The sequence below is a fragment of the Lithobates pipiens genome, unplaced genomic scaffold (genome assembly GCF_037356315.1).
Source record: "Lithobates pipiens isolate NorthernLeopardFrog02 unplaced genomic scaffold, aLitPip1_a1.2 Scaffold_8, whole genome shotgun sequence".
NCBI lineage: Eukaryota > Metazoa > Chordata > Amphibia > Anura > Ranidae > Lithobates > Lithobates pipiens.
In genome coordinates, this window is record NW_027507903.1 from 294,064,049 (window position 1) to 294,089,527 (window position 25,479).

Below are 25,479 nucleotides of genomic sequence, written 5' to 3' on the forward strand. Positions count from 1 at the left end.
GTGATAAGCTGAATGTACCTGGGTTTGGTTTGAGCAAGGTTCACGGAACATTACTAAAGTTCAGGGGTTAAATTCAAACCTATTGAAGTCAATGGGAGCCGAATGTTTACAGTTCTGGCCATTTTCTGGGCTGATAGACATATGATTGTTAAACAAATGGCATGAGAGCCTGGGCACTGCTTTGAGGGACATGTACCAAAGCCAAAAAATAATAAATAAATAAAATTTGATTTGTTGGGGAATAGCAACTTTAGTAAGGCTTAATAATTAAAATTGCAAAACTCCATTATAAAACCTGCCTGGGGGATGCCCTGATCCTGCCTGTAGTGGAAGTGAATTGGTGAATCTGTGCAATAGTTACAATCTACTACAGCAACATTGACATTCACAAATAAAAAGTGTGTTTAATTTGTAGACGAAATGACAGCTCCCAGTCATGTTTTGCTGTTTGTAAGCAAATGGCCATAGTATCTATTCATCTATGTTGTATACCAGACTGGTAAGGATCTGGAACTGGATCTGGTACAAAAAATGGCATGGGGTTTTCCACTGACTTAGGCCTGGGAGAGCCCAAGCTAAAAAAGAAAGAAAGAAATGCATCCCCCCCAACACACATCTGAACCCCGAAACAGCTTGCCTGCTACTGACAACTCCAGTGGATCATTGAACGTATATAAACATAACCATATTTGGTCAATGGTGTCACGGAATCCCAATTATGTCACTGATCATATTCTTTTTTCTTTTTATTATATGGACGTTAATGTGGGACTCAAAAAAGCTTCCCCCATCATTTATGATAGATGCTTCAGGTCTGGTATTAACTTTAAGGGGGACCCCACCAAAAAAAAAAGAGTATGGGAAACCCTGTGCCAAATAAACAAGGAAAAAAACAGCATTAGGTCCCCCTCCCCCTCCATATTTCCATTTCCATACCAGACCCTTAGCTGAGCATGCAGTCTGGAAGACCAGGAAGGTGGGATGTGTGCCCCCTTTCTGAACCCCTTTCGGAACCATACCAGTCCACTTGCCCTAAACATGGAGGGGATTTACCTTGGCAGGGGAGAAAAGCAACTCATCCCCATGTTGATGAGAGCAAGGGCCTGTTCCCTGGAACCCTGGCTGGTGGTTGTTGAGGTCTGCAGATGGGGAGCTTATTGGAATCAAGTCCAGTTTAACAACAGGGGCACTTGGATATGACCCCCCCCCCCGATATGTGAAAGAGTAAGGGGTACATAGTATCCATATTCATTCACAAAAAAGTAACAGGTGAATAAAAACACAGTTTTGGCAAGTCCTGTATTAATGTAGATCCACAATGTTTGATGCCCGCCAACCAAAAAATCCCAGTGACCAAACACGATGACGCCACTTACTGATAGAGAGCTTCCTAAGCAATCACTGTCAATATATGGGAAGAGGCGGGGATAGTGGTGAAATCATTGCCTAAATATGGCGATGTGGCCATATTTAGCAATGATGTCACTCCTTCCCTGCAAGAATGCAGAGCGTATATTGTAGGTCTCATCGAGACAGAGAAGGTGGCTACAATGATGTCATGGAGTCCTCTCGTACTTTAGTTTTAAGAAAAAACATTTTTTTGAATGTCTCTTCACAAATTGTAGAGTGTTGGGCCAGCTTTAGGCCTCAACTATGTTAACACAATTTTCTGTACAGTTGTGCTCATAAGTTTACATACCCAGGCAAAATTTTGGATTTCTTGGCTATTTTTCAGAGAATATGAATGAGAACACAAAAACTTTTCTTTCACTCATAGTTAGTGTTTGGCTGAGGCCATTTATTATCAATCAACTGTGTTTACTCTTTTTAAATCATAATGGCAACAGAAACTACCCAAATGACCCTGATCAAAAGTTTACATACCCTGGTGATTTTGGCCTGATAACATGCACACAAGTTGACACAAAGGGGTTGGAATGGCTATTAAAGGTAACCATCCTCACCTGTGATCTGTTTGGTTGTAATTAATGTGTGTTTATAAAAGGTCAATGTGTTTCTGGACTCCTGACAGATCGTTGAATCTTTCATCCAGTGCTGCACTGAAGTTTCTGGATTCTGAGTCATGGGGAAAGCAAAAGAATTGTCAAAGGATCTGCAGGAAAAGGTAGTTGAACTGTATAAAGCAGGAAAGGGGTATAAAAAGATATCCAAGGAACTGAGAATCAGCAGTGTTCAAACTCTAATCAAGAAGTGTAAAATTAGGGGTTTCTGTTGAAACCAAACCACGGCCAGGTAGACCAACTGAAATTTCAGCCACAACTGCCAGGAAAATAGTTTGTGTTGCAAAGAAAAAAAACACAAATAACTTCAGGTGAAATACAGGACTCTCTGAAAACATGTGGTGTGGCTGTTTCAAGATGCACAATAAGGAGGCACTTGAAGAAAGATGGGATGCATGGTCAAGTCGCCAGAAGAAAGCCATTACTACGCAAATGCCACAAAGTATCCTGCTTACAATACGCCAAACAGCACAGAGACAAGCCTCAAACCTTCTGGCACAAAGTCATTTGGAGTTATGAGACCACAATTTAGCTTTTTGGCCACTACCAAAAACACTACATTTGCAGAGGAGTCAACAAGGCCTGTGATGAAAGGTACGAAGGTGGATCGCTGATGTTTTGGGGATGTGTGAGCTACAAAGGCACAGGAAATTTGGTAAAAATTGTTGGCAAGATGAATGAAGTAGGTTATCAAAAAATACTGGAGAAACATTTGCATTCATCAGCCAGGAAGCTGTGCATGGGATGTACTTGGACATTCCAGCAGGACAATGATCCAAAACACAAGGTCAAGTCGACCTGTCGTTGACTACAGCAGAATAAAGTGAAGGTTCTGGAGTAGCCATCTCCTGACCTCAATATCACTGAGCCACTCTGGGGAGATCTCAAACATGCAGTTCATGCAAGACAGCCCAAGAATTTACAAGAACTGGAAGCTTTTTGCCAAGAGGAATGGGCAGCTTTACCATCTGAGAAGATAATGTGCCTCATCCACAAATGCCACAAAAGACTTCAAGCTGTCATTGATGTTAAAGAGGCAATACATGGTATTAAGAACTGGGGTATGTAAACTTTTGATCATGGTAATTTGGTTAGTTTATGTTGCCATTATGATTTAACCCTACTGATGGTGTGGCTCGGAGTTAAATTCCAGTACCATTATCTGTAACCCCGAGCCACACTTGGGATTGTATTGCAGAATCCTGGTATACTTAGCTTGTCACCAGGATCCTGCAATATCCCCTCACTGTGTCCTCAGCCGGATCATCTGTCCTATGTCTTGTGTTGCGGGCTCCGTTCCCTGTGAGCGTCCTGACGCATTGGGGCTAAGCCCTGTGGCAAATTCAAAAAGCACACAAAACATAACACATACAGTACACTGTAATCTTATAGATTACATTACTGTATGAAATAATTTCACATCCCTTTTGTCCCTAGTGCTTTGTCCAGTGCCCTGCATGCACTTTTATATTATATATACTGTTCTTTCTGCCTGGAAACTTGAGATTGTCCATGGTAAATAAAAAGTGTCCCTTTATGTCAAAAGTGGTTTTAGACCAGCTAGAAAACAGTAATAGTAAATTAGAACACTTAGAGAAGTGAATCGCGGGGAAATTCATTTTATTATTATTAAATTATTATTTTTTTCTATAATTATTTATAGTTATTTATTATATTATAATTTATGATTTCGTGTTTCAAACTTTATCATACCTGGGATGCCTACTAGACTCTTGTTTGGACAGATTTAAGTGTGTTATTACTAAGAATTACAGGCCTACAATATAAAATGCAAAATTTCGATGCAAAACAATGTACCGCTTTGAGATTCAAAAATCTGACATAATCATACCGCCAGGGAGGCTACAAAGATTAAACACAACAATATGCCAAAGAAACCACCAATGGTTAATTTACTAAGGCACTAGCAGCGCTCGAATACATATAAATCTTAACCCCTCTCTAAATACACGCAAGAATAAAACTGAATGGAATACAATACACTAAAAAATTATATAATAATCTAAACAAATATGTCATAGATTTTCATCACAGTAAATAAATTCAAATTGCAATCTCTCACAATATGAGCAGTTCATTAGTTTAAACTAGTAATAGAACAAATCATTAAAATTGTATCAAATCATATATATAGTTCATTATTAAGTGGGGGTGAGAACGTAATGTAGCAAGTGTTGATAGGAGATTTGTCACAATTAAGAGATCCTCCACCACACCTCCTGTGCAAATCCCTATGGTTCTTGCACTTACCAGAGACCTCTGGTTTGAACGCTTATCAGATAGCCAGATGACCACTCTCACTTGCTTACTCATGCCCCATGTATTAGATTCCGCTAATTTAAATATTTAACGTGCCATCAAATGTGTCTCTTCAATCACATCTATCTCTCCAATGTCACTTTGCACATGTAAAAGAATATAAAAATACATAGCATAACCCCATCCACAATATTCCGTTGATTATAATTAAATTCCCAAATTGAACACTGACAAAATTAACATCTTGTATAGCGCAAATCATTAAAAGAATTAAACCACTGTTCCAATCTAACCTTACACCGCTTACCGCAGTGTTCCTGGGAAGGATAGAGTGTCTCTTGTTCCCGTCTAACAGGTAAGCTGCGTGGCTACGCACTGACGCGTTTCAGTCATCACTTTTGTCAGAGGGCATGGCCACGCAGCGCAGCAACCTTCATTAAATACATTGCCGCTGTTGAAGGCTCAGCCCCCATCAGTCACATTATGTCGGACAGCATGCTCTGTTCATCCTGAACTGTCAGCAATGTATGCCATCTCTCTGGAACCAGATAATGAGAGAATGCATACAAAAATGACTTTATACGAAGACGTCCAGTATACAAATACATACAATGCATTGCAAACAGTTACAACTAATCCAACATAAAATCATCTTAATAAGATACCCTTAATTGTTTAGTTCACTTTTCTCAATAACTATAGTAACAGATTAACCGTTCAAAATCGCATGATTAATGGTCCCTTATTTGATAAAACGTTCAAACTAAACAGTAGAAAATCACTATAATTATCAAAAAATTATTTAAAATACACCACGCAAGCTCGGATCATATTAATGCAAGCTAACATCAATAGTCTGTATTTCCCTTAATTATTCATTGGAATTCTAATTTAATCAGGCGATTTCCGGTTGATATCTGTACACAAACAACTGTAGATCAATCAGCCATAATTATATAGCATATTAATCTTAATATTTATATGCACTCATTTATATATACATATGACAGTGCCTGCTAACCCCACCGCTAGTATAAAGCCGCGTACACATGGGCGGACTGTATGGCCTACTTAGTCCGTCATACAATCCGACGGACAGTCCGTCCTACTTTCGAATGAACGGACTTGACCACACACGGATGCACAAACAGTCCGTTGAAAGCTTGCGTGATGACGTGTACAGCACGTACGACGGGACTAGAAATAGGAAGTTCAATACACAGCAATGCAACCTTTCGCCGTGTAAATCCTTTCTGAGCATGCGCCATTCTTAGTCCGTCGAACTAGCCTACTGACGAGCGGATTGTCCGCTGAAACCAAAGTATGACGGACAGTATTTAGAAAATTCCGAAATACTTAGTACGCCAGACTGCACGCTGAAAAAGTCCGCTGAAGCCCACACACGAGCGGACTGTCCGCTGAAATGTGTTTCGACGGACTAAGTAGGCCATACAGTCCGCCCGTGTGTACGCGGCTTAAGTCAAACATAGCATCTTACTTCAAATGTATACATGTAAAAATAGTAATAATCCTAATAATCCATAAAAAATAAATAACAAAATTACAATCCAATACAAATAAAAATAAAATACAGGGTATAAATATATATCTTAAAAATCACTAATAAAACTATTCAAATCTAGTTCTATATTCATCCCTTTCGGCATAGTGTATCAGCTAGAAATATCCATTTTGTTTCACATTTTGATAATTCGCAAACTTTATTGCACCCGCACCAATCAGGGTGTAACTTCTCTATTCCCCAAAATGTAAGGCCTGAAGGGTCCCTATTATGTTTTAATCTAAAGTGCATGGAAACACTGTGCTCTTTGTACCAGATTTTAATGTTATTAATATACTATAGAATTCTATATAAATATAATTCTTTTAGTCAGAGTACGCTTGGTGCGTTCTATGTACAGCATATTACATGGACAAAGAAGGGCATATACAACGTGTGTCGTCATACATCATATAAAATCCTTAATTTAAAAAATTTGGGAATTAGAGGGAGATTGAAATTCAGTGAGACCTCGTAGTCTGGTGTGAACCTGTCTGCAGGAAATGCACCTGCGACAGGCAAAGAAACCCGAAGACTCACCGAACATATTGGGCCTAGTAGGAGGGTCTATGATTTTCTTGACAATCATATCCCCAAAACTCCTACCTTTTTTATATATGAAAACTGGATCTTCAGGGATAGCATTCGATAAGATCCTATCAGAAGTCAATAAGGGCCAATACTTTCGAAAGATACTTTCTACTTCTTTATATTGGGTATGATATTGGGTTATAAAACCCCAGGAGAGGGACAAGGGGTCTAAGAGGAAATTGGGACCACAACAATCCCCCAAGGGGAAGTACTCTCCCCAAAGAACAGGGATGGTGGAACCCTCCGGATTGGTTACCACCTCCTGTCCCCATGGCAGTAGAAAACATACAAGAGGCAAAAGAGGTGGATTCTAATCCAAAAAAAGAAGATGCGAAAACAGAGTAGAGGGTATCTATAATTTAGCACAGATTGATCTAAATGATAAAGAAATCAATATATTAAATGCTGGAATGAAATGTGCCACTAATACATCTACAAATAAGTTTAAGGTATACATAGATGTACATAAGTATATACGTAAACTTAATATGAAAAGATATTTCTTGGGCGTTATTACTGATACAAGTAAAAGGAAAAAAGATTATGTGAATTTGGGAGTGGATAGTGGACTTAAAAATAAATCTTTATTTAATCCACCACAACCATCAAATAAACATGTGGATGTATTCAAAAGGATGGTATTGCAAGATGTGGAGAAGTTAGTTCCTAAGAAGCAGGTTAATCGAAGGTACATTGAGGAGGGTCTGAAATCCCTGGAGTCTAGGAAAGAGGTTATTATTAGGCCTGCTGATAAAGGGGGAGGAGTGGTGATCCTGAATAACTCTTATTATCATACACAATTGATGGCTATGTTGTGTGATCAGAGTACTTATACTAAATTGAGTAAGGATCAGACTATGGATTTTCGTAAGGATTTGGTCAATTTAATAGAATATGGATATGATACACGGGTCCTTAATATGAAAGAAAAAAGGTATTTGATACCAAGCTATGGACGTGTACCGACTGCATATACACTGCCGAAGGTTCATAAGGACCCTATTAATCCACCTGATAGACCTATCGTGAACAGTATCAATTCCATATCTGTCCGTGTAGGTCAGTATTTAGATCACTTTTTACAACCCAGCGTGACTAGTACTAAAACATACCTGAAAGATACTAGACAATTTTTACAGTTGCTAAGTGATTTAAAAATTCCAAGAGAAAGAGATGTGTTTCTAGTAACTGCTGATGTGGCATCATTATATGCAATAATCAATCAATCATGATGATACCTTGTTAGCCTTAAATTGGGCTTTATGCAAGCGGGACGATTTACCCTTCTTGCAAAATAAATTTTTAGGTTGCATACTAGATTTCTGTCTTAGTCACAATTACTTTTGGTATGGCGGTCTGTATTATATGCAAACCAAAGGGGTTGCAATGGGCGCCAAATTTGCTCCATCATTGGCCAACCTATTTATGAGCGCGTGGGAAGACAGGTTCATATATAAAAATCAAAGAAAGGAATTATTATTTTATAAAAGATATATAGATGACCTGTTCTTCATCTGGGTTGGCAGGGAAACTTCATTGGAGATGTTTATTGAGGGTCTTAATAATAACACTAAGAATATCAAATTAGAGTGCAGTTGGAATCGTGAACCTATCAACTAATTGTATGTCACAGTGATGTTGAAGGATTATCAGGTGTCCACGAAATGTTATTTTAAACAGATTGATAGAAACAGTTATCTATCGATACATAGTGGCCACCATCCAACCTGGTTAAATAACATCCCGAAAGGGCAATTCACGAGGATGCGTCGTTACTGCACACATGACAATGATTATCTTGAGCAAGTTCAAATATTGCACAAACGTTTTGTAGAAAAAGGATATAGACCTGAAGATTTGACTAAATTAGTGGAAGAGGTTTTGACTACATCTCAAGCGGCCTGTTTAACTGATAAACCAAAACATGTAAATAACACACATGAATGGGGTTTTATAACCCAATATCATACCCAATACAAAGAAGTAGAAAGTATTGGCCCTTATTGACTTCTGATAGGATCTTATTGAATGCGATCCCTGAAGATCCAGTTTTCATATATAAAAAAGGTAGGAGTTTTGGGGATATGATTGTCAAGAAAATCATAGACCCTCCTCATATGTTCGGTGAGTCTTTGGGTTTCTTTGCCTGTCGCAGGTGCATTTCCTGCAGACAGGTTCACACCAGACTACGAGGTCTCACTGAATTTCAATCTCCCTCTACTTCCAAAATGTTTAAAATTAAGGATTTTATATCATGTATGCTGTACATAGGACGCACCAAGCGTACTCTGACTAAAAGAATGTCGGAACATATTAATAACATTAAAATCAGGTACAAAGAGCACAGTGTTTCCATGCACTTTAGATTAAAACGTAATAGGGACCCCTCAGGCCTTAAATTTTGGGGAATAGAGAAGTTAAACCCTGATTGGCAGGGGTGCAATAAAGTTCGTGAATTATCAAAATGTGAAACGAAATGGATATTTCTAGCTGATACATTATGCCCGAAAGGGATGAATATAGAACTAGATTTGAATTGTTTTATTAGTGATTTTTAAGATATATATTTATACCCTGTATTTTATTTTATTTTTATTTGTATTGGATTGTAATTTGGTTATTTATTTATTTTTTATGGATTATTATGATTATTACTATTTTTACATGTATACATTTGAAGTAAGATGCCATGTTCGACTTATACTAGCGGCGGGGTTAGCAGGCACTGTCATATGTATATATAAATGAGTGCATGTAAATATTAAGATTAATATGCTATATAATTATGGCTGATTGATCTACAGTTGTTTGTGTACGGATATCAACAGAAATCACCTGATTAAATTAGAATCCCAATGAATAATTAAGGGAAATACAGACTATAGATAGCTTGCATTAATATGATCCGAGCTTGCGTGCATGGGATGATATTTGGTGTATTTTAAATAATTTTTTGATAATTATAGTGATCTTCTGCTGTTTAGTTAGAATGTTTTATCAAATAAGGTACCATTAAACATGCGATTTTGATCGGTTAATCTGTTACTATAGTTATTGAGATAAGTGAACTAAGCAATTAAGGGTATCTTATTAAGATGATTTTATGTCGGATTAGTTGTAACTGTTTGCAATGCATTGTATGTATTTGTATACTGGACGTCTTCGTATAAAGTAATTGTTGTATACCATCTCTCATTATCTGGTTTTCAGAGAGATGGCATACATTGCTGACAGTTCAGGACGAGCAGAGCATGTCGCCCGACATCATGTGACTGATGGGGGCTGAGCCTTCCACAGCGGCAATGTATTTTATGAAGGTTGCTGCGCTGCGTGGCCACGCCCTCTGACGAAAGTGATGACTGAAACGCATCAGGGCGTAGCCACGCAGCTTACCTGTTAGACGGAACGAGCGATACTCTATCCTTCCCGGGAACACCGCGGTAAGCGGTGTAAGGTTAGATTAGAACGGTTGTTTAATGCTTTTAATGATATGCGCTATACAAGATGTTAATTTTGTGAGTGTTCAATTTGGGAATTTAATTATAATAAATGGAATATTGTGGACAGGATTACGCTATGTAGTTTTATATTCTTTTACATGTGCAAAGTGACATTGGAGAGATAGATGTGATTGAAGAGACACATTTGATGGCACTTTAAATATTTAAATCAGCGGAATCTAATACATGGGGCATGAGTAAGCAAGTGAGAGTGGTCATCTGGCTATATGATAAGCATTCAAACCAGAGGTCTCTGGTAAGTGCAAGAACCATAGGGAACTGCACAGGAGGTGTGGTGGAGGATCTCTTAATTGTGACGAATCTCCTATCAACACTTACTACATTACGTTCTCACCCCACTTAATAATGAACTATATATATGATTTGATACAATTTTAATGATTTGTTCTATTACTAGTTTAAACTAATGAACTGCTCATATTGCGAGAGATTGCAATTTGAATTTATTTACTGTGATGAAAATCTATGGCATATTTGTTTAGATTATTATATAATTTTTTTAGTGTATTGTATTCCATTCAGTTTTATTCTTGCATGTATTTAGAGAGGGGATAAGATTTATATGTATTCGAGCGCTGCTAGTGCCTTAGTAAATTAACCATTGGTGATTTCTTCGGCACATTGTTGTGATTTTGAAAGAGTAAGATAGCAGCTGCTATATTTTAGTTTTCACCGTGAAGCACTGAGGGAGTGTTTTTTGGATATATTCTGATTTTCACTCTTTGTTCTTAAAGAGTAAACACAGTTGATTGATAATAAATGGCTTCAGCCAAACTCTAAACATGAGTGAAAGAAAAGTTTTTTGTGTTATCATTCATATTCTCTGAAAAAATGACCAAGAAATCATAAATTCTGCCAGGGTATGTAAACTTATGAGCACAGTTGTATATACGGTCATCCACATGCCTTTAATGCATATCTGAACAGATGCAAGTGATTGCATTTTGTTTTCTTCTAAACATGGATTGTGAATAGGTTTGAAAGATGTATAATCCTCATTGCTGTCCTGGGGATCTTCTTACAACAACAAAATTACAGGTTTACCAATATGTAATTTGGTGTTTTCAGAGAAGAAGGTAATCCATAATATGACACACACAGTACAGGGGTCACCTTGAACCATTTCACACCATTTTTTTTTTACTTTGAACAAACCATGTAGACTTTTACCTTATAAATTGCATACCCCACTGAGAGAGCTTTTATTTTACAACTTGATTGATCATGGGCAAGTCCATGATTGATACTGGCAATATGGCAATCTGTAGTCTTAAAGCAAACTGTGTACTGTGGTTCCATATATCAGTGTCTATAAACTGTAACAACCACGCATTCCAAAAACATGTCTCTGACTATGTGAAATGATGAAAAAAACATGTGCATAGTTACAAGAAATGGCCACATTTATTTTGTACTGTATGACTGGCTGATTATCTTAAAATAACTATTTTTTTTTTTTGACAATTTGGACTACTTAATTTTAAAATATAGTGATTAAGAAATGGTGTTGCGCTCCGACTACTTAGATCTAATTAAATTAACATGTACTCAAGTGACAACCAAAACAGAAATAAACTAAAATGTGAAACTGTATGTTTAAATAAGCTCAGACAATGTGCATAAATATTAAAGTGCAATAAACCAGGTCACATTGTGCGCTTGACAAAAAACTTGATATGAAAAATCCTCTATAGATGACAGTGAGATGATATTAAGTATATATCCAAATATATAAATGATATGAAAAAAAAAAAAAAAAAAAAAAAAAAAACACAACTGAGTGTCGTTATAAAAGTGCAAAACAGATCAAAGAATACACAAAATACTAATAATCCATGTGTAGTGTATCACGTGTCTGAACAAAATACTAATAGTCCATAAGCAGTGAAATGTGTGTTTGAGCAAAAATTCCAAAAACAAAAATAAGGTGAACTATAGTTATATGGAGAGCATATCCATTTAGTGATAAAATGCGTCCATTTGATGATCAACAAGGCAGTATCCTGCGTGCTCCAAAAGCAGGGGGTGGATTCCACCAGTGCTCCTATGCGTATAATATCCTCACACTAGGTGCAGTAATTACCTTACCTTACTGCTGTAAGGTAAACAGCATTTCCAAAGTGACGCTTGTTGTCCAATGTAGGTTCAGTAGGTGATGTAATCCTGGACTCTCATTCACCATGGGCACGTTGTAACATGCAGAGAAAGCAAGGGGAACACTCCAATAGTGAAGTACGTATTCACAATTTATTGGGTATAAAACGAAGGTAAGGTACTCACATTTAAAACAATAATAAAAGCACAACTTAAACGAACGCGTGTCACGTTCGCGCTTCCGGACGTCACTTCCGGTGTCCTTACTGGCCAATTGGAACACAATTGGCCAGTAAGGACACCGGAAGTGACGTCCGGAAGCGCGAACGTGACACGCGTTCGTTTAAGTTGTGCTTTTATTATTGTTTTAAATGTGAGTACCTTACCTTCGTTTTATACCCAATAAATTGTGAATACGTACTTCACTATTGGAGTGTTCCCCTTGCTTTCTCTGCATGTTACAACGTGCCCATGGTGAATGAGAGTCCAGGATTACATCACCTACTGAACCTACATTGGACAACAAGCGTCACTTTGGAAATGCTGTTTACCTTACAGCAGTAAGGTAAGGTAATTACTGCACCTAGTGTGAGGATATTATACGCATAGGAGCACTGGTGGAATCCACCCCCTGCTTTTGGAGCACGCAGGATACTGCCTTGTTGATCATCAAATGGACGCATTTTATCACTAAATGGATATGCTCTCCATATAACTATAGTTCACCTTATTTTTGTTTTTGGAATTTTTGCTCAAACACACATTTCACTGCTTATGGACTATTAGTATTTTGTTCAGACACGTGATACACTACACATGGATTATTAGTATTTTGTGTATTCTTTGATCTGTTTTGCACTTTTATAACGACACTCAGTTGTGTTTTTTTTTTTTTTTTTTTTTTTTTTTTTTTCATATCATTTATATATTTGGATATATACTTAATATCATCTCACTGTCATCTATAGAGGATTTTTCATATCAAGTTTTTTGTCAAGCGCACAATGTGACCTGGTTTATTGCACTTTAATATTTATGCACATTGTCTGAGCTTATTTAAACATACAGTTTCACATTTTAGTTTATTTCTGTTTTGGTTGTCACTTGAGTACATGTTAATTTAATTAGATCTAAGTAGTCGGAGCGCAACACCATTTCTTAATCACTATCACTTAATCTGGGGAGGGTGTATACCCCTGCCGGTGTTTTGCTGCAACCCCACTAGTTTTAGGACACATTGGTAGGCGCGAGAATACTTTTACTCTAATTTTAAAATATGTTCAACGGTTTACAAGTGTACACACTGTTTTGTATAATTTTTATTGATTGTCAAAAATATTTATTTTACAAATAAACATTTATAACAGGACACTCATGACACTAATTAGAGAACCCAGAACAGTCTGTATTCTTTCTGGTAGACTGTGTTAATTGACTCATTAACACATTGCAGTCTCTTATCAGAAAGCAAGGGAGGTGACTCATTTAGGTCCATTTTAAGCAATAGCTGCTATCTGTGAGTTCAGAGAACTCGTGTTCTTGCTTAGAGCACCATCTGCTGTCTGCATATGGTAAATATGAAATAATACATTGTGATATTGAGTAAAAAAATTTATAAAGTATTTTTTATCTTATACTTACATAAGTAACTTAATTATTTTTTTTTAAAACCCTTTAAAATGAACACACTGTTTATTCAAAGCAAAACATCCCAAAAATTCTAAATGCTGTCAACTTGAGATCTGCAGGGGGTATCAATAATAAGTTAATGACACCCCAAATGCAGGTCGCAAACGCAATGCATTTGCCCATACCGGAACGAATTGTACAAAAGTGCTGTGCGACCTGAGTGCAGTGCGTATCTAAAAGTTGTGCATGCGCTACTTTTGGTGCGATGTGGTACAATTTCACTGTGTTCAAAATGAATGGAGATGAAATCGCACCACACAGAACTGCAGGTGAATCACACAAGAACGCACAGCGTTTTCCTGTGCTGGCATTGTGTGAACCTTTAGGACCAGTTCACACCATAGAAATGCAGTCCAGTAGCGTTCCGGTGCGTTTTTGGTGTGTTTTGATGCAGTCCAGTACATTTTTCCACCCTTTTTTTCCTTAACCTTAAATAAGAACATGGGTGTTCCAGTACGTTCCAATGAGTTTTTTATGCTTTTTACAGCATTCCAGTACAGTCCAGTGCAGGAAAAATGCAGCATGTTCTATTTTTTTTTTTTTCTGGAACTGGAACACACTGGAACTGCAAGCACTGCTGTGAACTATGCAATTGAAAACCATATTACCTACTTTCTATGCATTTTTGATGCAGAAAAAATGCACTGGACTGCATGTGGTGTGAACTGGGCCTTTAGGAATGTTTAATTAAAGTGGTTCTGCACTCATAATAATGCATTTGCCCATTCTGTTGCCTCTAGACCGTACATTTGATAATGCCACATGTTTTTTTTTTTTATTAATCTACCTTTTGTAATTCGTAGTTTTTTATTTTCCTCCCCTGCGGCGATGGGCGGTCTCTTGTGGGGATCAGCATCACTTCCTGCTGAAGCCCGCACTGTCTCCTGGGATCTCGTCCAAGTAATCCCAGGAGACATTGCGGCTAATGCACCCGAAATCTCGCGTGATGCTGATCCCCGCATGAGACCGCCCATCGCCGCAGGGGAGGAAAATAAAAAACTACGAATTACAAAAGGTAGATTAATAAAAAAAAAAAAACATGTGACATTATCAAATGTACGGTCTAGAGGCAACAGAATGGGCAAATGTATTATTATGAGTGCAGAACCGCTTTAATAATATAAATTATTTATCTTAGGCCAGCAAACATAAATGAAATAGCACTTTTCCTAAGATGTATGGAAACCCTTAAGCCTCGTACACACGATCAGACTTTCCGACGGAAAATGTTCGATGTCAGGCTGTTGGAGGAAAATCTGTTTGTACGCTCCATCGGACAATTATTGTCAGATTTTCCGCCAACAAATGTTGGCTAGCAGATTTATGAATTTTCTGCGAACAAATGTCTGTTGTTGGATTTTCCAAGCGTGTGTACACAAGTCCGTCGCACAAAAGTCCAAAGTACAAACATGCATGCTTGAAGGCAAGGACAAGCCAGAAGCGCAATCGGTCTTGTAAACTACCGTTCGTAATGGAGAATTAACATTTGCGACATGGCAAATTATGAAATCTCGAAACGCAGCGCACATTCTCTTCTTCTTTAATGGGATAATAATGAAGCTGCTTTGCTGGTGATACTGATGGAGTTATTGCAAATTAATTTTCAAAGGCTTTTTCTTCTAGTGATATCAAAAATAATATATATATATATTTTTTTTATTTGGGCAAGATATCATTACCCCGTAGTTTTTAAGATCAAAGATACAACTATGTTGGTGTCACTTGTTAATTTTACATTGTATTTTTTAAAATGTAACTGCCTACTCCCAAACTGTCATTTGAAGTAAAACACATAGCCAAGTATTATTTTCCACAATTTTTTTATTGTGCATTAAAAAAAGAAAACAAATAAAATTAGACATGCTATCTGCCAATAGAACTTAACCAAAAAGTGCATTCTATGCATCCAAAAATGTAGAAAATATACCAAATCAAATCATTATTCAACCAAAAAATAATGTCAAAGCAATCACTCCAAGGCCAATAATAAATAACATGTTATCTCCTCCGATTCTGCAACATGTCTGGTTGATGAACGGCCATTCAGAAACAAACTGAAAAGCACGAAATGAAAAGCGCAAACTGAAAAGCTCTAAATAAAAAGAGCGAATCAACACTCACCAAACTTCTACTAATAAGAAATTAGCAAAGGAGCCCAAAGGGTGGCGCTAAAGAGCTGAAAAACCATGTAGTACGTCACTACATTCGTGATTGTTGGCCAACAATTGTGTGCCATGTGTATGCAAGACAAGTTTGGGCCAACGGCCTTCAGACAAAAGTTCACAGTTTTGTTGGCCAACAATCCGATCGTGTGTACGAGGCTTTAGACCCCATACACACTATACAACTTTTTTGTCTGATTTCCTTTAGATTTACCAGAACCATGTAGTATGATTGCATACAAATTGAAACTCTTAAGGTTTGACCTCATCTTATATGGTTTGGGGAAATCTAAAGGAAAAAATCTACGGAGATTGTACAGTGTATCCAGTTTAAAGCCGCGCACACACAGACAGAAAGTTGGAAGACATTTGCCAGTTCAAGAAAAAACTAGTTGACATTCTGACCATCTGGCTTCTGTCGGACGTGCAAGCTGGAAAAACCAGCAGTTGACTGACTTCCGATCAGCGTTCTCAGCCAGTGGCAGAGAGCGCTGATCGGAGTGTTTCTGGTGGGGCATCCCCCTGTCACAACACAACGGCTCAACAGGGGAGATCGTTGGACTAACCTTGCATGGTTAGTACAGTGTCTCCGACCGAAGCTGTCAGTTTTTTTTCATGCAACCCAGTGAAAAACTGTTAGTGTTTACCCAGCCTAATAAACATACACTTGAAAGCACTTATATTGTTCCCAACAGTGTTTGTAGATTACAAACTACCCATATGGTATGAAGAAGGGTAGATGGGGAGGTGTTCTGTAGTTGCCACCTAGGTTGACATTGTTTCTCTTCTATAGATACAGCATTTTAAGCAGAGCCATGGTTAAGGCATTACAGCTGGCCCTCCTGTACCGGGCCCGGCCTCATCAGTGCAGAAGTGAGGCCCGGGCACCTGCTGCGCAGGAGGGACGGATGTACTGTTTTTTTGCTCCTCTTGTGGCTCTACCTGCAGTGCTGCTGGTTCTTCTCCTCTCCATCCCTCCCTCCCTCCCTCCCTCCAGCAGATTCGTTCAAGTATCTGTGCCAGCCAGGCTCTATTCAGAAGCAATGTGTGTTACACACTGCAGCCAGTGAAGATTTCTGTTGTCAGAGCATGCCTGAGCTCCTTTCTTCTCTCCCCTCCCCCTTTCCTCTTCTTTGCAGTCATTGGTTGCTAGGTGTCCAAGCAACCAATGATGCTTTGCAGTGGGCACAGCTCCGCCTCTCAACTTCACCCCTTCAACTCTGGTTCCCACTATCGGGCTCCCCGCAGCTCCTGCTCTGAGGTGAGGGCACTTAAAGCATTCCGATCAGGGGAAGGGAGGTTGGGCAGGAGGGGCATAAATGTTACTATCAGGAGAGGTAGGGGCACTTGGTCTGCTTTTCTTATCACCCCCGCCACTACCAACTCAGTACACCACAGGGTGATTTCATATAGGGGACACATAGAAGCTGAACTCCTGCATGTTGGCCAGGATTACACACTGCAGACCTGCACCTGCTTCATAGTGCACAGTACTGTGCTCTCTGGAAAGATGTTGTACTGTTAGCCCAGGGGCATGATGTGGGTGTCAGCAGCCTGAGACACATTGCTAGGCTTTCTCCCAAGATTCACATAACATTGCTTGCCCATCTGCGTGTGTGTAGACAGTGCCTTCTGCCTCTGTGAACTGACGTCTGCTTCCAGCTTCTCTAAACAGCCTCACAGCCTGAACAGAAAGATTAGTTGCTCTGCCCAAATTCCAGCACACCATTATCCCCTAGCCTGCATAACACTGCTAATCTTTCTTCTACCCCTAACTCCCAATTGTTCCAGAATAGGCCCGACTGTCCTGGGATTTCACTGAAAATCCAGCATCCTACCAATCCAGGCTAAATCCCAGAGCCCATTGCCAGTTTCGGCACCTGGCTAATCCCCCTGCTCTGATCCTGAGATCTGATCCCTCTGCAACACAGCCGTCTTCTCCTCCTCCCCCCCTCCACTTGCTTCACTGCAGGGGTTCCAGTATCTGTACCCAGCACGCCCCACTGACTTCCTGATTACAACCCCCCACTGCTCCTATCCCCCAACATGCCCCCCCCACACCATTGCCTGCTCCCCTCCTCTCCCTGCCTCGGGCTGCAGCTGCTGCAGGGGGAGCTACATCAGGAAATCGGTTCCAGTTATGCCACCCCTCTTCAATTTCTGACCCACCTCCTCTGTGCAGGCTGCAACTCAGATTCCCCCCTCCCCCCCCCCCCCCCGCTCCATTACCGGCTGCTGCAGGGCACACAGGGGTATCTTCTCAGGATAGAGAGTGGGGGGGCAGTAAATATGTCATATTTACTGGACCCTTCCTTTCCTGAATGAAACCAGTGAGTGCTGTGAATATACAGGAAGCCAGTTTTTCACTTTCTGTGCATTCACTGTGCAGTGCAGCTGAGCCTGCAGAAAAAGGGACTGAGGAATCTATGCCTTCAGTCTCTTTCTCGGTTTCAAAAGTGAAACATCAGGGGTTTGTTAAGACCCTTGATATTTCACCCAAGTCGTCCCAAAAATTAAAAAAAAAAAAAAAAAAGCAAAATATTGCAAGAAAAAAAAAGGATTTCTTCACACATGCTTAGGTCTCTCAAGGGCAATTGGTATTTGGATCACTCTTCAGAGAGAGAGTATTATATCACCTCCTCACTGTCTGCTTTAACCCCTTCCAACCCCCTCTAGCATGCTGTAAATGTGTGTATTGCATGCAGTTGTGGAGCTCTTGCACAGCAAAGCCATTCACAGTGGATATAATTCCTGCAGTGGCCACCCTCAAATGATGCCTCTGCAGCAAAGCTTCCCCTCATTTCAGATCTACCCCTCAAATTTACAGCGAATGCACTTTCAAGTGGATTTTCCTTTCATAAATAACCCCCAAAGTGTGTTATTGCCGGATTAGCAGGTGAAAATTAAAGCAAAAAAAATGATTCCATCCACCTTGTCTAAGTATTTGTAAGCAGTAATATATTAAAATTGAGTTCTTGGGTTTAGATCTGCTTTAAGGCTACTATTTATATCTCAAGCTTGACAATTAAAGTGTGTTTTCTTTACATAGGTAGTTTATTTGTAGACTGCCAGCTTTATATTTGCCTGTTCAGATTGTATCTCTCTTTGTAGCCCCTCTTAAAATATTTGCTCAGTTTAATCGGTGATAATTCATGAGCTATCTAAGCAGAAAACAATCCTATTTCAACAAGGATAAATCATTGCCTAATGTCTGCTGTAGTGGAAGAGTTAAATGACTTATACTAATTAATTAATTCCCCCCTTAAAACGTAATGCTGATTAAGGTCCCCCCAGGGATTGGATTGTTGATTTTTCTACAAGCTAATTCATTTTCATGCAGCTCTAACCATGACTTTGAGCACTGGTAATGTAGGTGTGTTCCTTACATTGCAAACTTACATGAAGATCAGGAATGGCAGTCTGGAAATTTAAACAGACAGTCTCAAAGCAGGCTCTTAGTGGGTTGGCAGCTGTAAATATATAAGTCCCCTATGGATTATAAATAACGGTAAGAGAACCATAATGAGCCTAAACTCATAATAGTAGCTATACTATTGAACCTAGTGCACTCTTTTGCCCTCACAGTAATGCTTAAGTGTCGGTGCGGTTCAATACCATACAAACACACATGCATGATTCTCAACTATCCTTCATTTGTAACTTCCCTCTGTCCCATTTTTCTCTTTAGTTGTCCCAATTTGTGGTCTGATATAGATATCTATAAAACAAATAATAATAAGCCCTGTACACATGGTCGGACTTTCCGACGGAAAATGTGCGATCGGTTCTTGTTGTCGGAAAATCCGATCGTGTGTGGGCTCCATCTGTCTTTTTCCGACGGAATTTCCGACACACAAAGTTTAAAGCCTCATACACACTATTAGATTTTCTGCTGAGTTTTTCCTTCGGATTTACCAAAACCATAAAATATAAGGTCAAACGTTAGGCGTTTCAATGTGTATGCAATCAGGCAGGCCCTTGTACTACATGGTTTTGGTAAATCTGAAGGAAAAACTCAGCAGAAAATCTGATAGTGTGTATGGGGCTTAAGAGTAGGATCTAAAATTTTACGATAACAAAATCCGATCGTTTAAATTCCGATCGTGTGTAGACAATTCCGACGGACAAAAGCTATTGGCTACTGGCCCGTTTATAGTTCTGTCGCACGTGTTCTACGTCACCGCGTTCTGAATGAAAGGCTTTTCTGACAACTTTGATGCGACTGTGTGTATGCAAGACAAGTTTGGGCCAAAATCCGTTGGAAAAAATCTCACGGATTTTGTTGTCGGAATGTCCAAATGTGTGTACAAGGCCTTAGCCTACACCTCTAGGTTATTTAAATAAATAATATGTTGGTGGGAAAAAAGCACTTATGAATTTAAAGGGTAACTCCATTTTCAGGGAAAAGAATATACAGCATATTCAAAATAATATAGCATTTACAATTGCTACATAATCCATACTGTAATTTGTTTTTATTATAAATGACCTTTCCATTTCAGTGTGCAATATGGCAACAAAATATAATCTCATGCTTGTGTGATCGGCTGTGATTTTTTCCAGAAGTCTGCACTAAGATTAAAGTCAGATTTTAGGCACACTCTCAACAGAAATCACATTTTTCTAATGAGTCCAATTTTTCAACATGTTGAAAAATCACTGTGCCCCGTAACAAGCATAATTATTGGTTATCTGCACCCCATTATTTCTTGCTTAAAGAGAATTTATAGGCTTCTCAATTTTTTTGTATAATTGTTTGTGAAAGAAATCTGCCACATGCATATAATCTTACAATGTGCCATGTTTTAAAACTCCTCTTTGTATGTATGATTTGTGAATGCTATAAGTAGCTATTGCTGAAATTTACGAGCGGAATTAACTCATTATAGACTTAAATGGCCATTGTTGTCCCTCTGTAATACAAAAGTAAACAATGGCAATCAGCTACAATTTGTATCAAATTCACTCATGCAGAAAGTAAAATGGAGATTATATTTTCTCCTTCTCCCAGCCTCAAATACAGATTGCATGTCCAAAATAATTCTGCACAAATGCGAATACTGTAAGTAGGCCGAGTTAGATGCTTTGAAACTAATTTACAGTATGTAATAACTTACCTCCAAATTTAAAGAAAAAAAATTGTATTTATTTGTGTACGATTAACATCTGGTAAACTGAATCCCTGTAGGGCGTGTGCAGTTTGATATTTCCTTCGCAATGCCCATTTGCGGCCACTACCAATTCACTGACGCTCATTTTTGTGCCTGCCACAAATGAACAGATGCGCATTTGAGTAGGTGTAGTTGCAGTAAACACCCAGAATCAAGTTGCAGAAAATAGAACTTGTATTAAAGTCAAAGTTGGTCCGTTCACAACAAGCCCAGCGGGAAGACAACCCAACCAGGAATACTCACAAGATGTAAAAACAGCATGTAGCACAGCAGGTCTCAGTGGTGCTGACAATGTCTGTATTGAGGAGTGGAATGTGGCTTAGCCAGGCTATACCCAATGAGAAGGCTTCCAGGATGGAGGGCGTGTCCCTATATTTTCCCTACTTACCTGAAGCCTTCGCTAACACTATTCGCTGTTCCTGATAGACTGGTGATCTGTCCCTACACTAAAAACACGCAGAATGTGCACAAGATCCAAGAAGCCAGGATCTTAAATAGACTCTGTCTGATCCAAGATGCCCACCAGAGTCACATGGCCTGCCAGCATCCAACCGGACACTGCCCCAGTGACTCTAGGAACCATAGAGGGACCATGTTTCTCTTGACTTCCTCTCCCTCTGCAATGCTACTGCAGTTGAGCGCCACCTGCAGTGGAGAAATCAGACTGCACATGCCTACATGCTTTTTTTGTGCTTGCCATCAGTGTACCAATGTGTACTTCTAAACCCACAACCACTTTATTAACAATGACTTCTGTGCTCTCTGTAGCTGCACTGATATGTACCATCTGCCAGCCATCAAATGTGGCAAAAAATATAAATAAATGTATGAAAAAAAATAATTCATATACTAAGTGTTATCATTAAATATTAAATTAATATTATACCCCAAACCAAAACTGTAATATATTGTGGCCTACCAATCATTTGATGTTGTGGCAGCATTAGTTGTACCTGGTGGTCTGGCCAGTAACACATCTCCTTTATTAGGATGCATATGTTCTGTATGAAAAAGCAACACTAACACATTTGGACAGCGCCATTGTCAGTCTTTGAGGGAGGGGAGTGTTGGATGCACTAGCAGATTTAGATACACTTACAAATTAAAGCCACACTCCAGATAACACTTTATAGGCAATTACAGCAAACTGTTTTGTTTCATTTGAGATAAAGGTTTTAAATAATTGAACAAAATCTGGTGAATGTAAGCACCTCTGTCTATGTTAAATGGTTTGTTTCAACCCTCTAACAGCTACATCCGCAGGACAGCTTATTATGTTGAAAAACAACAGACTTACTGGCAGGATCACAAGGGTTAAAATAAAAGAAAGCATAACAAAGAAATCAAATGCAGCTATCATATCTAAGAATTGGTAACCTGCAATCCAATATATATGTATATAATACATAATGTAGTCAACATATAATTATTTTTAAGATAGTGGTAATGTATTTAAAATGGTCTATTACAGGCAATATAAAAAAGTGATTAGTGCTCATTACTTGTTCACCAGCGCAGTGCGAACAGCATGCAATATAGATTAGACTAGCAGCGTTCCTTTCTCTGAACCAGGCGTATCCTTGAACAAAGAACTGACATTCCAGATCAGTAAAAGTTTTGCGTTTTGCTTAGCTGCCTGTCACATCTGATCCCAAATTACAAGCAGTGCTTGCAGGGCTTTCAGGTTCAGCCGTTTTGTTCACAATGCAAAGTATAAAGGACACTTTGAAAGCTTGTTTTCTGCTAGGCTGGCATCAGGTAAATATACTGTGATTTGTGTGTAATGCTATATTTTACTTGCAGGGTGAACCATAGTATGGTCTTGTAACATAGCAATGTACTGGTGATTCTCCAATTCCATGTCATAGTACGACAAAGATTACTTTTACATTGTAGAGTGGGAAATTGAGTATGGAGGCTCTACATATAGTATGTTTATATATGTCTATACAGTATATGTGATATACCGTAACACTTATGCCCCATACACACGATCAGAAATTCTACCAGCAAAAGTCGGATGTGAGCTTTTGGTCAGAAATTCCGACCGTGTGTATGCTCCTTCGGACTTTTGATGGCAGAATTCCAGCCAGCAGATTGAGAGAAAATTCTCTATTTTTCGGTCGGAAAAAGGTCCTATGCGAAAATGTGTTTGTCTGTATGCAATTCGGACGCGCAAAAAAATCACGCATGCTCGGAAACAATGTGACGCATGCTCGGAAGCATTTAACTTAATTTTCTCGGCTCGTAGTGTTGTACATCACCGCGTTCTTGATGGTCGAAAGTTCAGAGAACTTTTGTGTAACCGTGTGTATGCAAGCCAAGCTTGAGTGGAATTCCATCGGAAAAACCATCAAAGTTTTTTCTGACAGAATTTCTGATTGTGTGTATGGGGCATTGCTGTGAGACACACACATAGAGCATGCTCTATCGCTCAGTTGTTCAGATTTTCATCCAGAAGTCACATTTGCACACCAGTTCATCCCATTCCCACTTGTTGGTAATGTGGCAATCCTCGAATGGTCCATTTGGTAGCACTCATCCTTCTATGTGCTTCTTACATACAGAGTGATTTAAAAAAATATTAGTATTAGGCTTGGTTCACACTGCTGCGACTTGGAACCTAACTTGTGAGACCCCAATTGCCTGACATGTGAAATCCCATGTTAGTCAATGAGAACTGTCTTAGTTAGAAGGTTCCTGTACTACTTCAAGGCAACTTATATCTGACTTCTATTCTCTTCTATACTTCTATCAAAGTAGTTCTCAAATCGCAGCAGTGTGAACCAAGTCTTAAAGAGGGAGTCCGGCGAAAATACAAATACTACAGCTGCTGACTTTTAATAAATGGGCACTTACCTTTCCTGGAGTCCAGCGATGTCGGCAGCTGAGGCCGAGCAATCTTTCGGCTCTCGGCTGCTTCCGGCGCCATTCTCAGTGAGGGAATCAGGAAGTGAAACGTTGCGGCTTCAATTCCCAGTTCCCTACTGTGCATGCAGCGCAATGGGAATGGTCCGCGCTGTCTCTGGGACCCGTGTGTGTCCCAGCAGACAGTGTGCCGGGACAGGAAGAGGCATAGACTCCTGTGGGAGTCTATTTCTGGAAGTAGGTGTAAATACCTGTCTTAGACAGGTATCTGCACCCCCTCCCTCTTGAAAGGTGCCAAATGTGACATCGAAGGGGGGGGAGGGTTCTGAAAAGTGGAGGTTAAATTTTTGTGTGAATCTCCACTTTAAGGAGTTATATCTCTGAAATGGGACACAGATGCAAAAGCACACCTTATACGGGCTTTATCCATTCTCCATTCCATCCAAAATAAATAAAGCTTTGACTTTGGATTAAATTAACCTCTGCATGTTTTCTAAAAAAAAAATAATAATAATAATTTACAGTATTACAGTACAATATGTAAATGTATGCATGCTAATTTTACATTAATGTGTCTAAATGGGTTAATATGTCTCCTACAAAATAATTCATGTTGTCTTATTTTTATTCCTTTGGGTGCTGCAGCTGTGGGCGCTCCCGAGGACGTTGCCCTATACGTGGGAGTGGTGGCAGTGGCAGTTTTCTTGGTGCTGCTGCTAGCTGTGATATTGGTGTGCTGGCGTAGGAAAGAAGGTCTGGATGCCGATGTGGCTGATTCCTCCATTCTAACAGCTGCGTTCCAGCCTGTCAGCCTCAAGCCTGGCAAAGCAGGTGAGGCCCCTCAGGATAATACAGCATCTTCAAAATGTATTCTGTTGTTATTAGGGACATTTGTTAGTTGCGTAAAAGCAGTATGTATGCGCAGTAGTAACAGACACTCCGTGATTGTAATGCCAGAGCAGGATATCATTAGGGGAAAACAGACAAAAATCATAAGCGATCATTGGCTGGCTGCCTAGAATTAGCTTAGATGCTAATAGCCCTTTAAAAACTCATTTTGACTTATTTAGGATGGAGTTACACTAATTTCCTCCAGTGTTTAAATAAATGTCTCATTAAAAATATGTTCTAAACCTATATATAAAATATGTTTTGTGCAACACACGGTTTTATTATTATATGGGGTTTTCAGTGCTGTGACTTTTGTTAATAAAAATGTCAGCATCTTTTTCTAAGATAAGCTCAGGAATTTTGCATCATTTCATTAAAGCTATCAATAAAACTGGTTTCCTCTAAAAATATATTGGTGGAAGACAGCAATCCACTTCAGAAAACACTACATGCCACCCTCTCTTCTTTATGCTTGTGTGATGGTGTAGTTGGAACCCCAATTATTATACAGAATTGATTAACTTAGCAGAAAAATGCTGCCATTTGTTATTTAAATCGTTGCAGAATCAAAAATCTGTTACCATGTCAGAAATAGATGGCAAACATTTGATTATTTGTTAAGAATATACA

The 25,479-nt window shown here is 39.0% G+C and overlaps 1 protein-coding gene across 2 annotated transcripts in view; it reads left to right on the forward strand.

Moving 5' to 3' along the window:
• The window catches only part of UNC5A (unc-5 netrin receptor A), a 572,106-nt gene that overhangs the window by 414,994 nt on the left and 131,633 nt on the right, over positions 1 to 25,479 (forward strand). For both annotated transcript variants that reach the window (XM_077472471.1, XM_077472470.1), the window contains one exon: positions 24,604 to 24,789. In XM_077472471.1, coding sequence (XP_077328597.1) covers positions 24,604 to 24,789 — 186 coding nt within the window. The remainder of the gene's footprint in view (positions 1 to 24,603; positions 24,790 to 25,479) is intronic.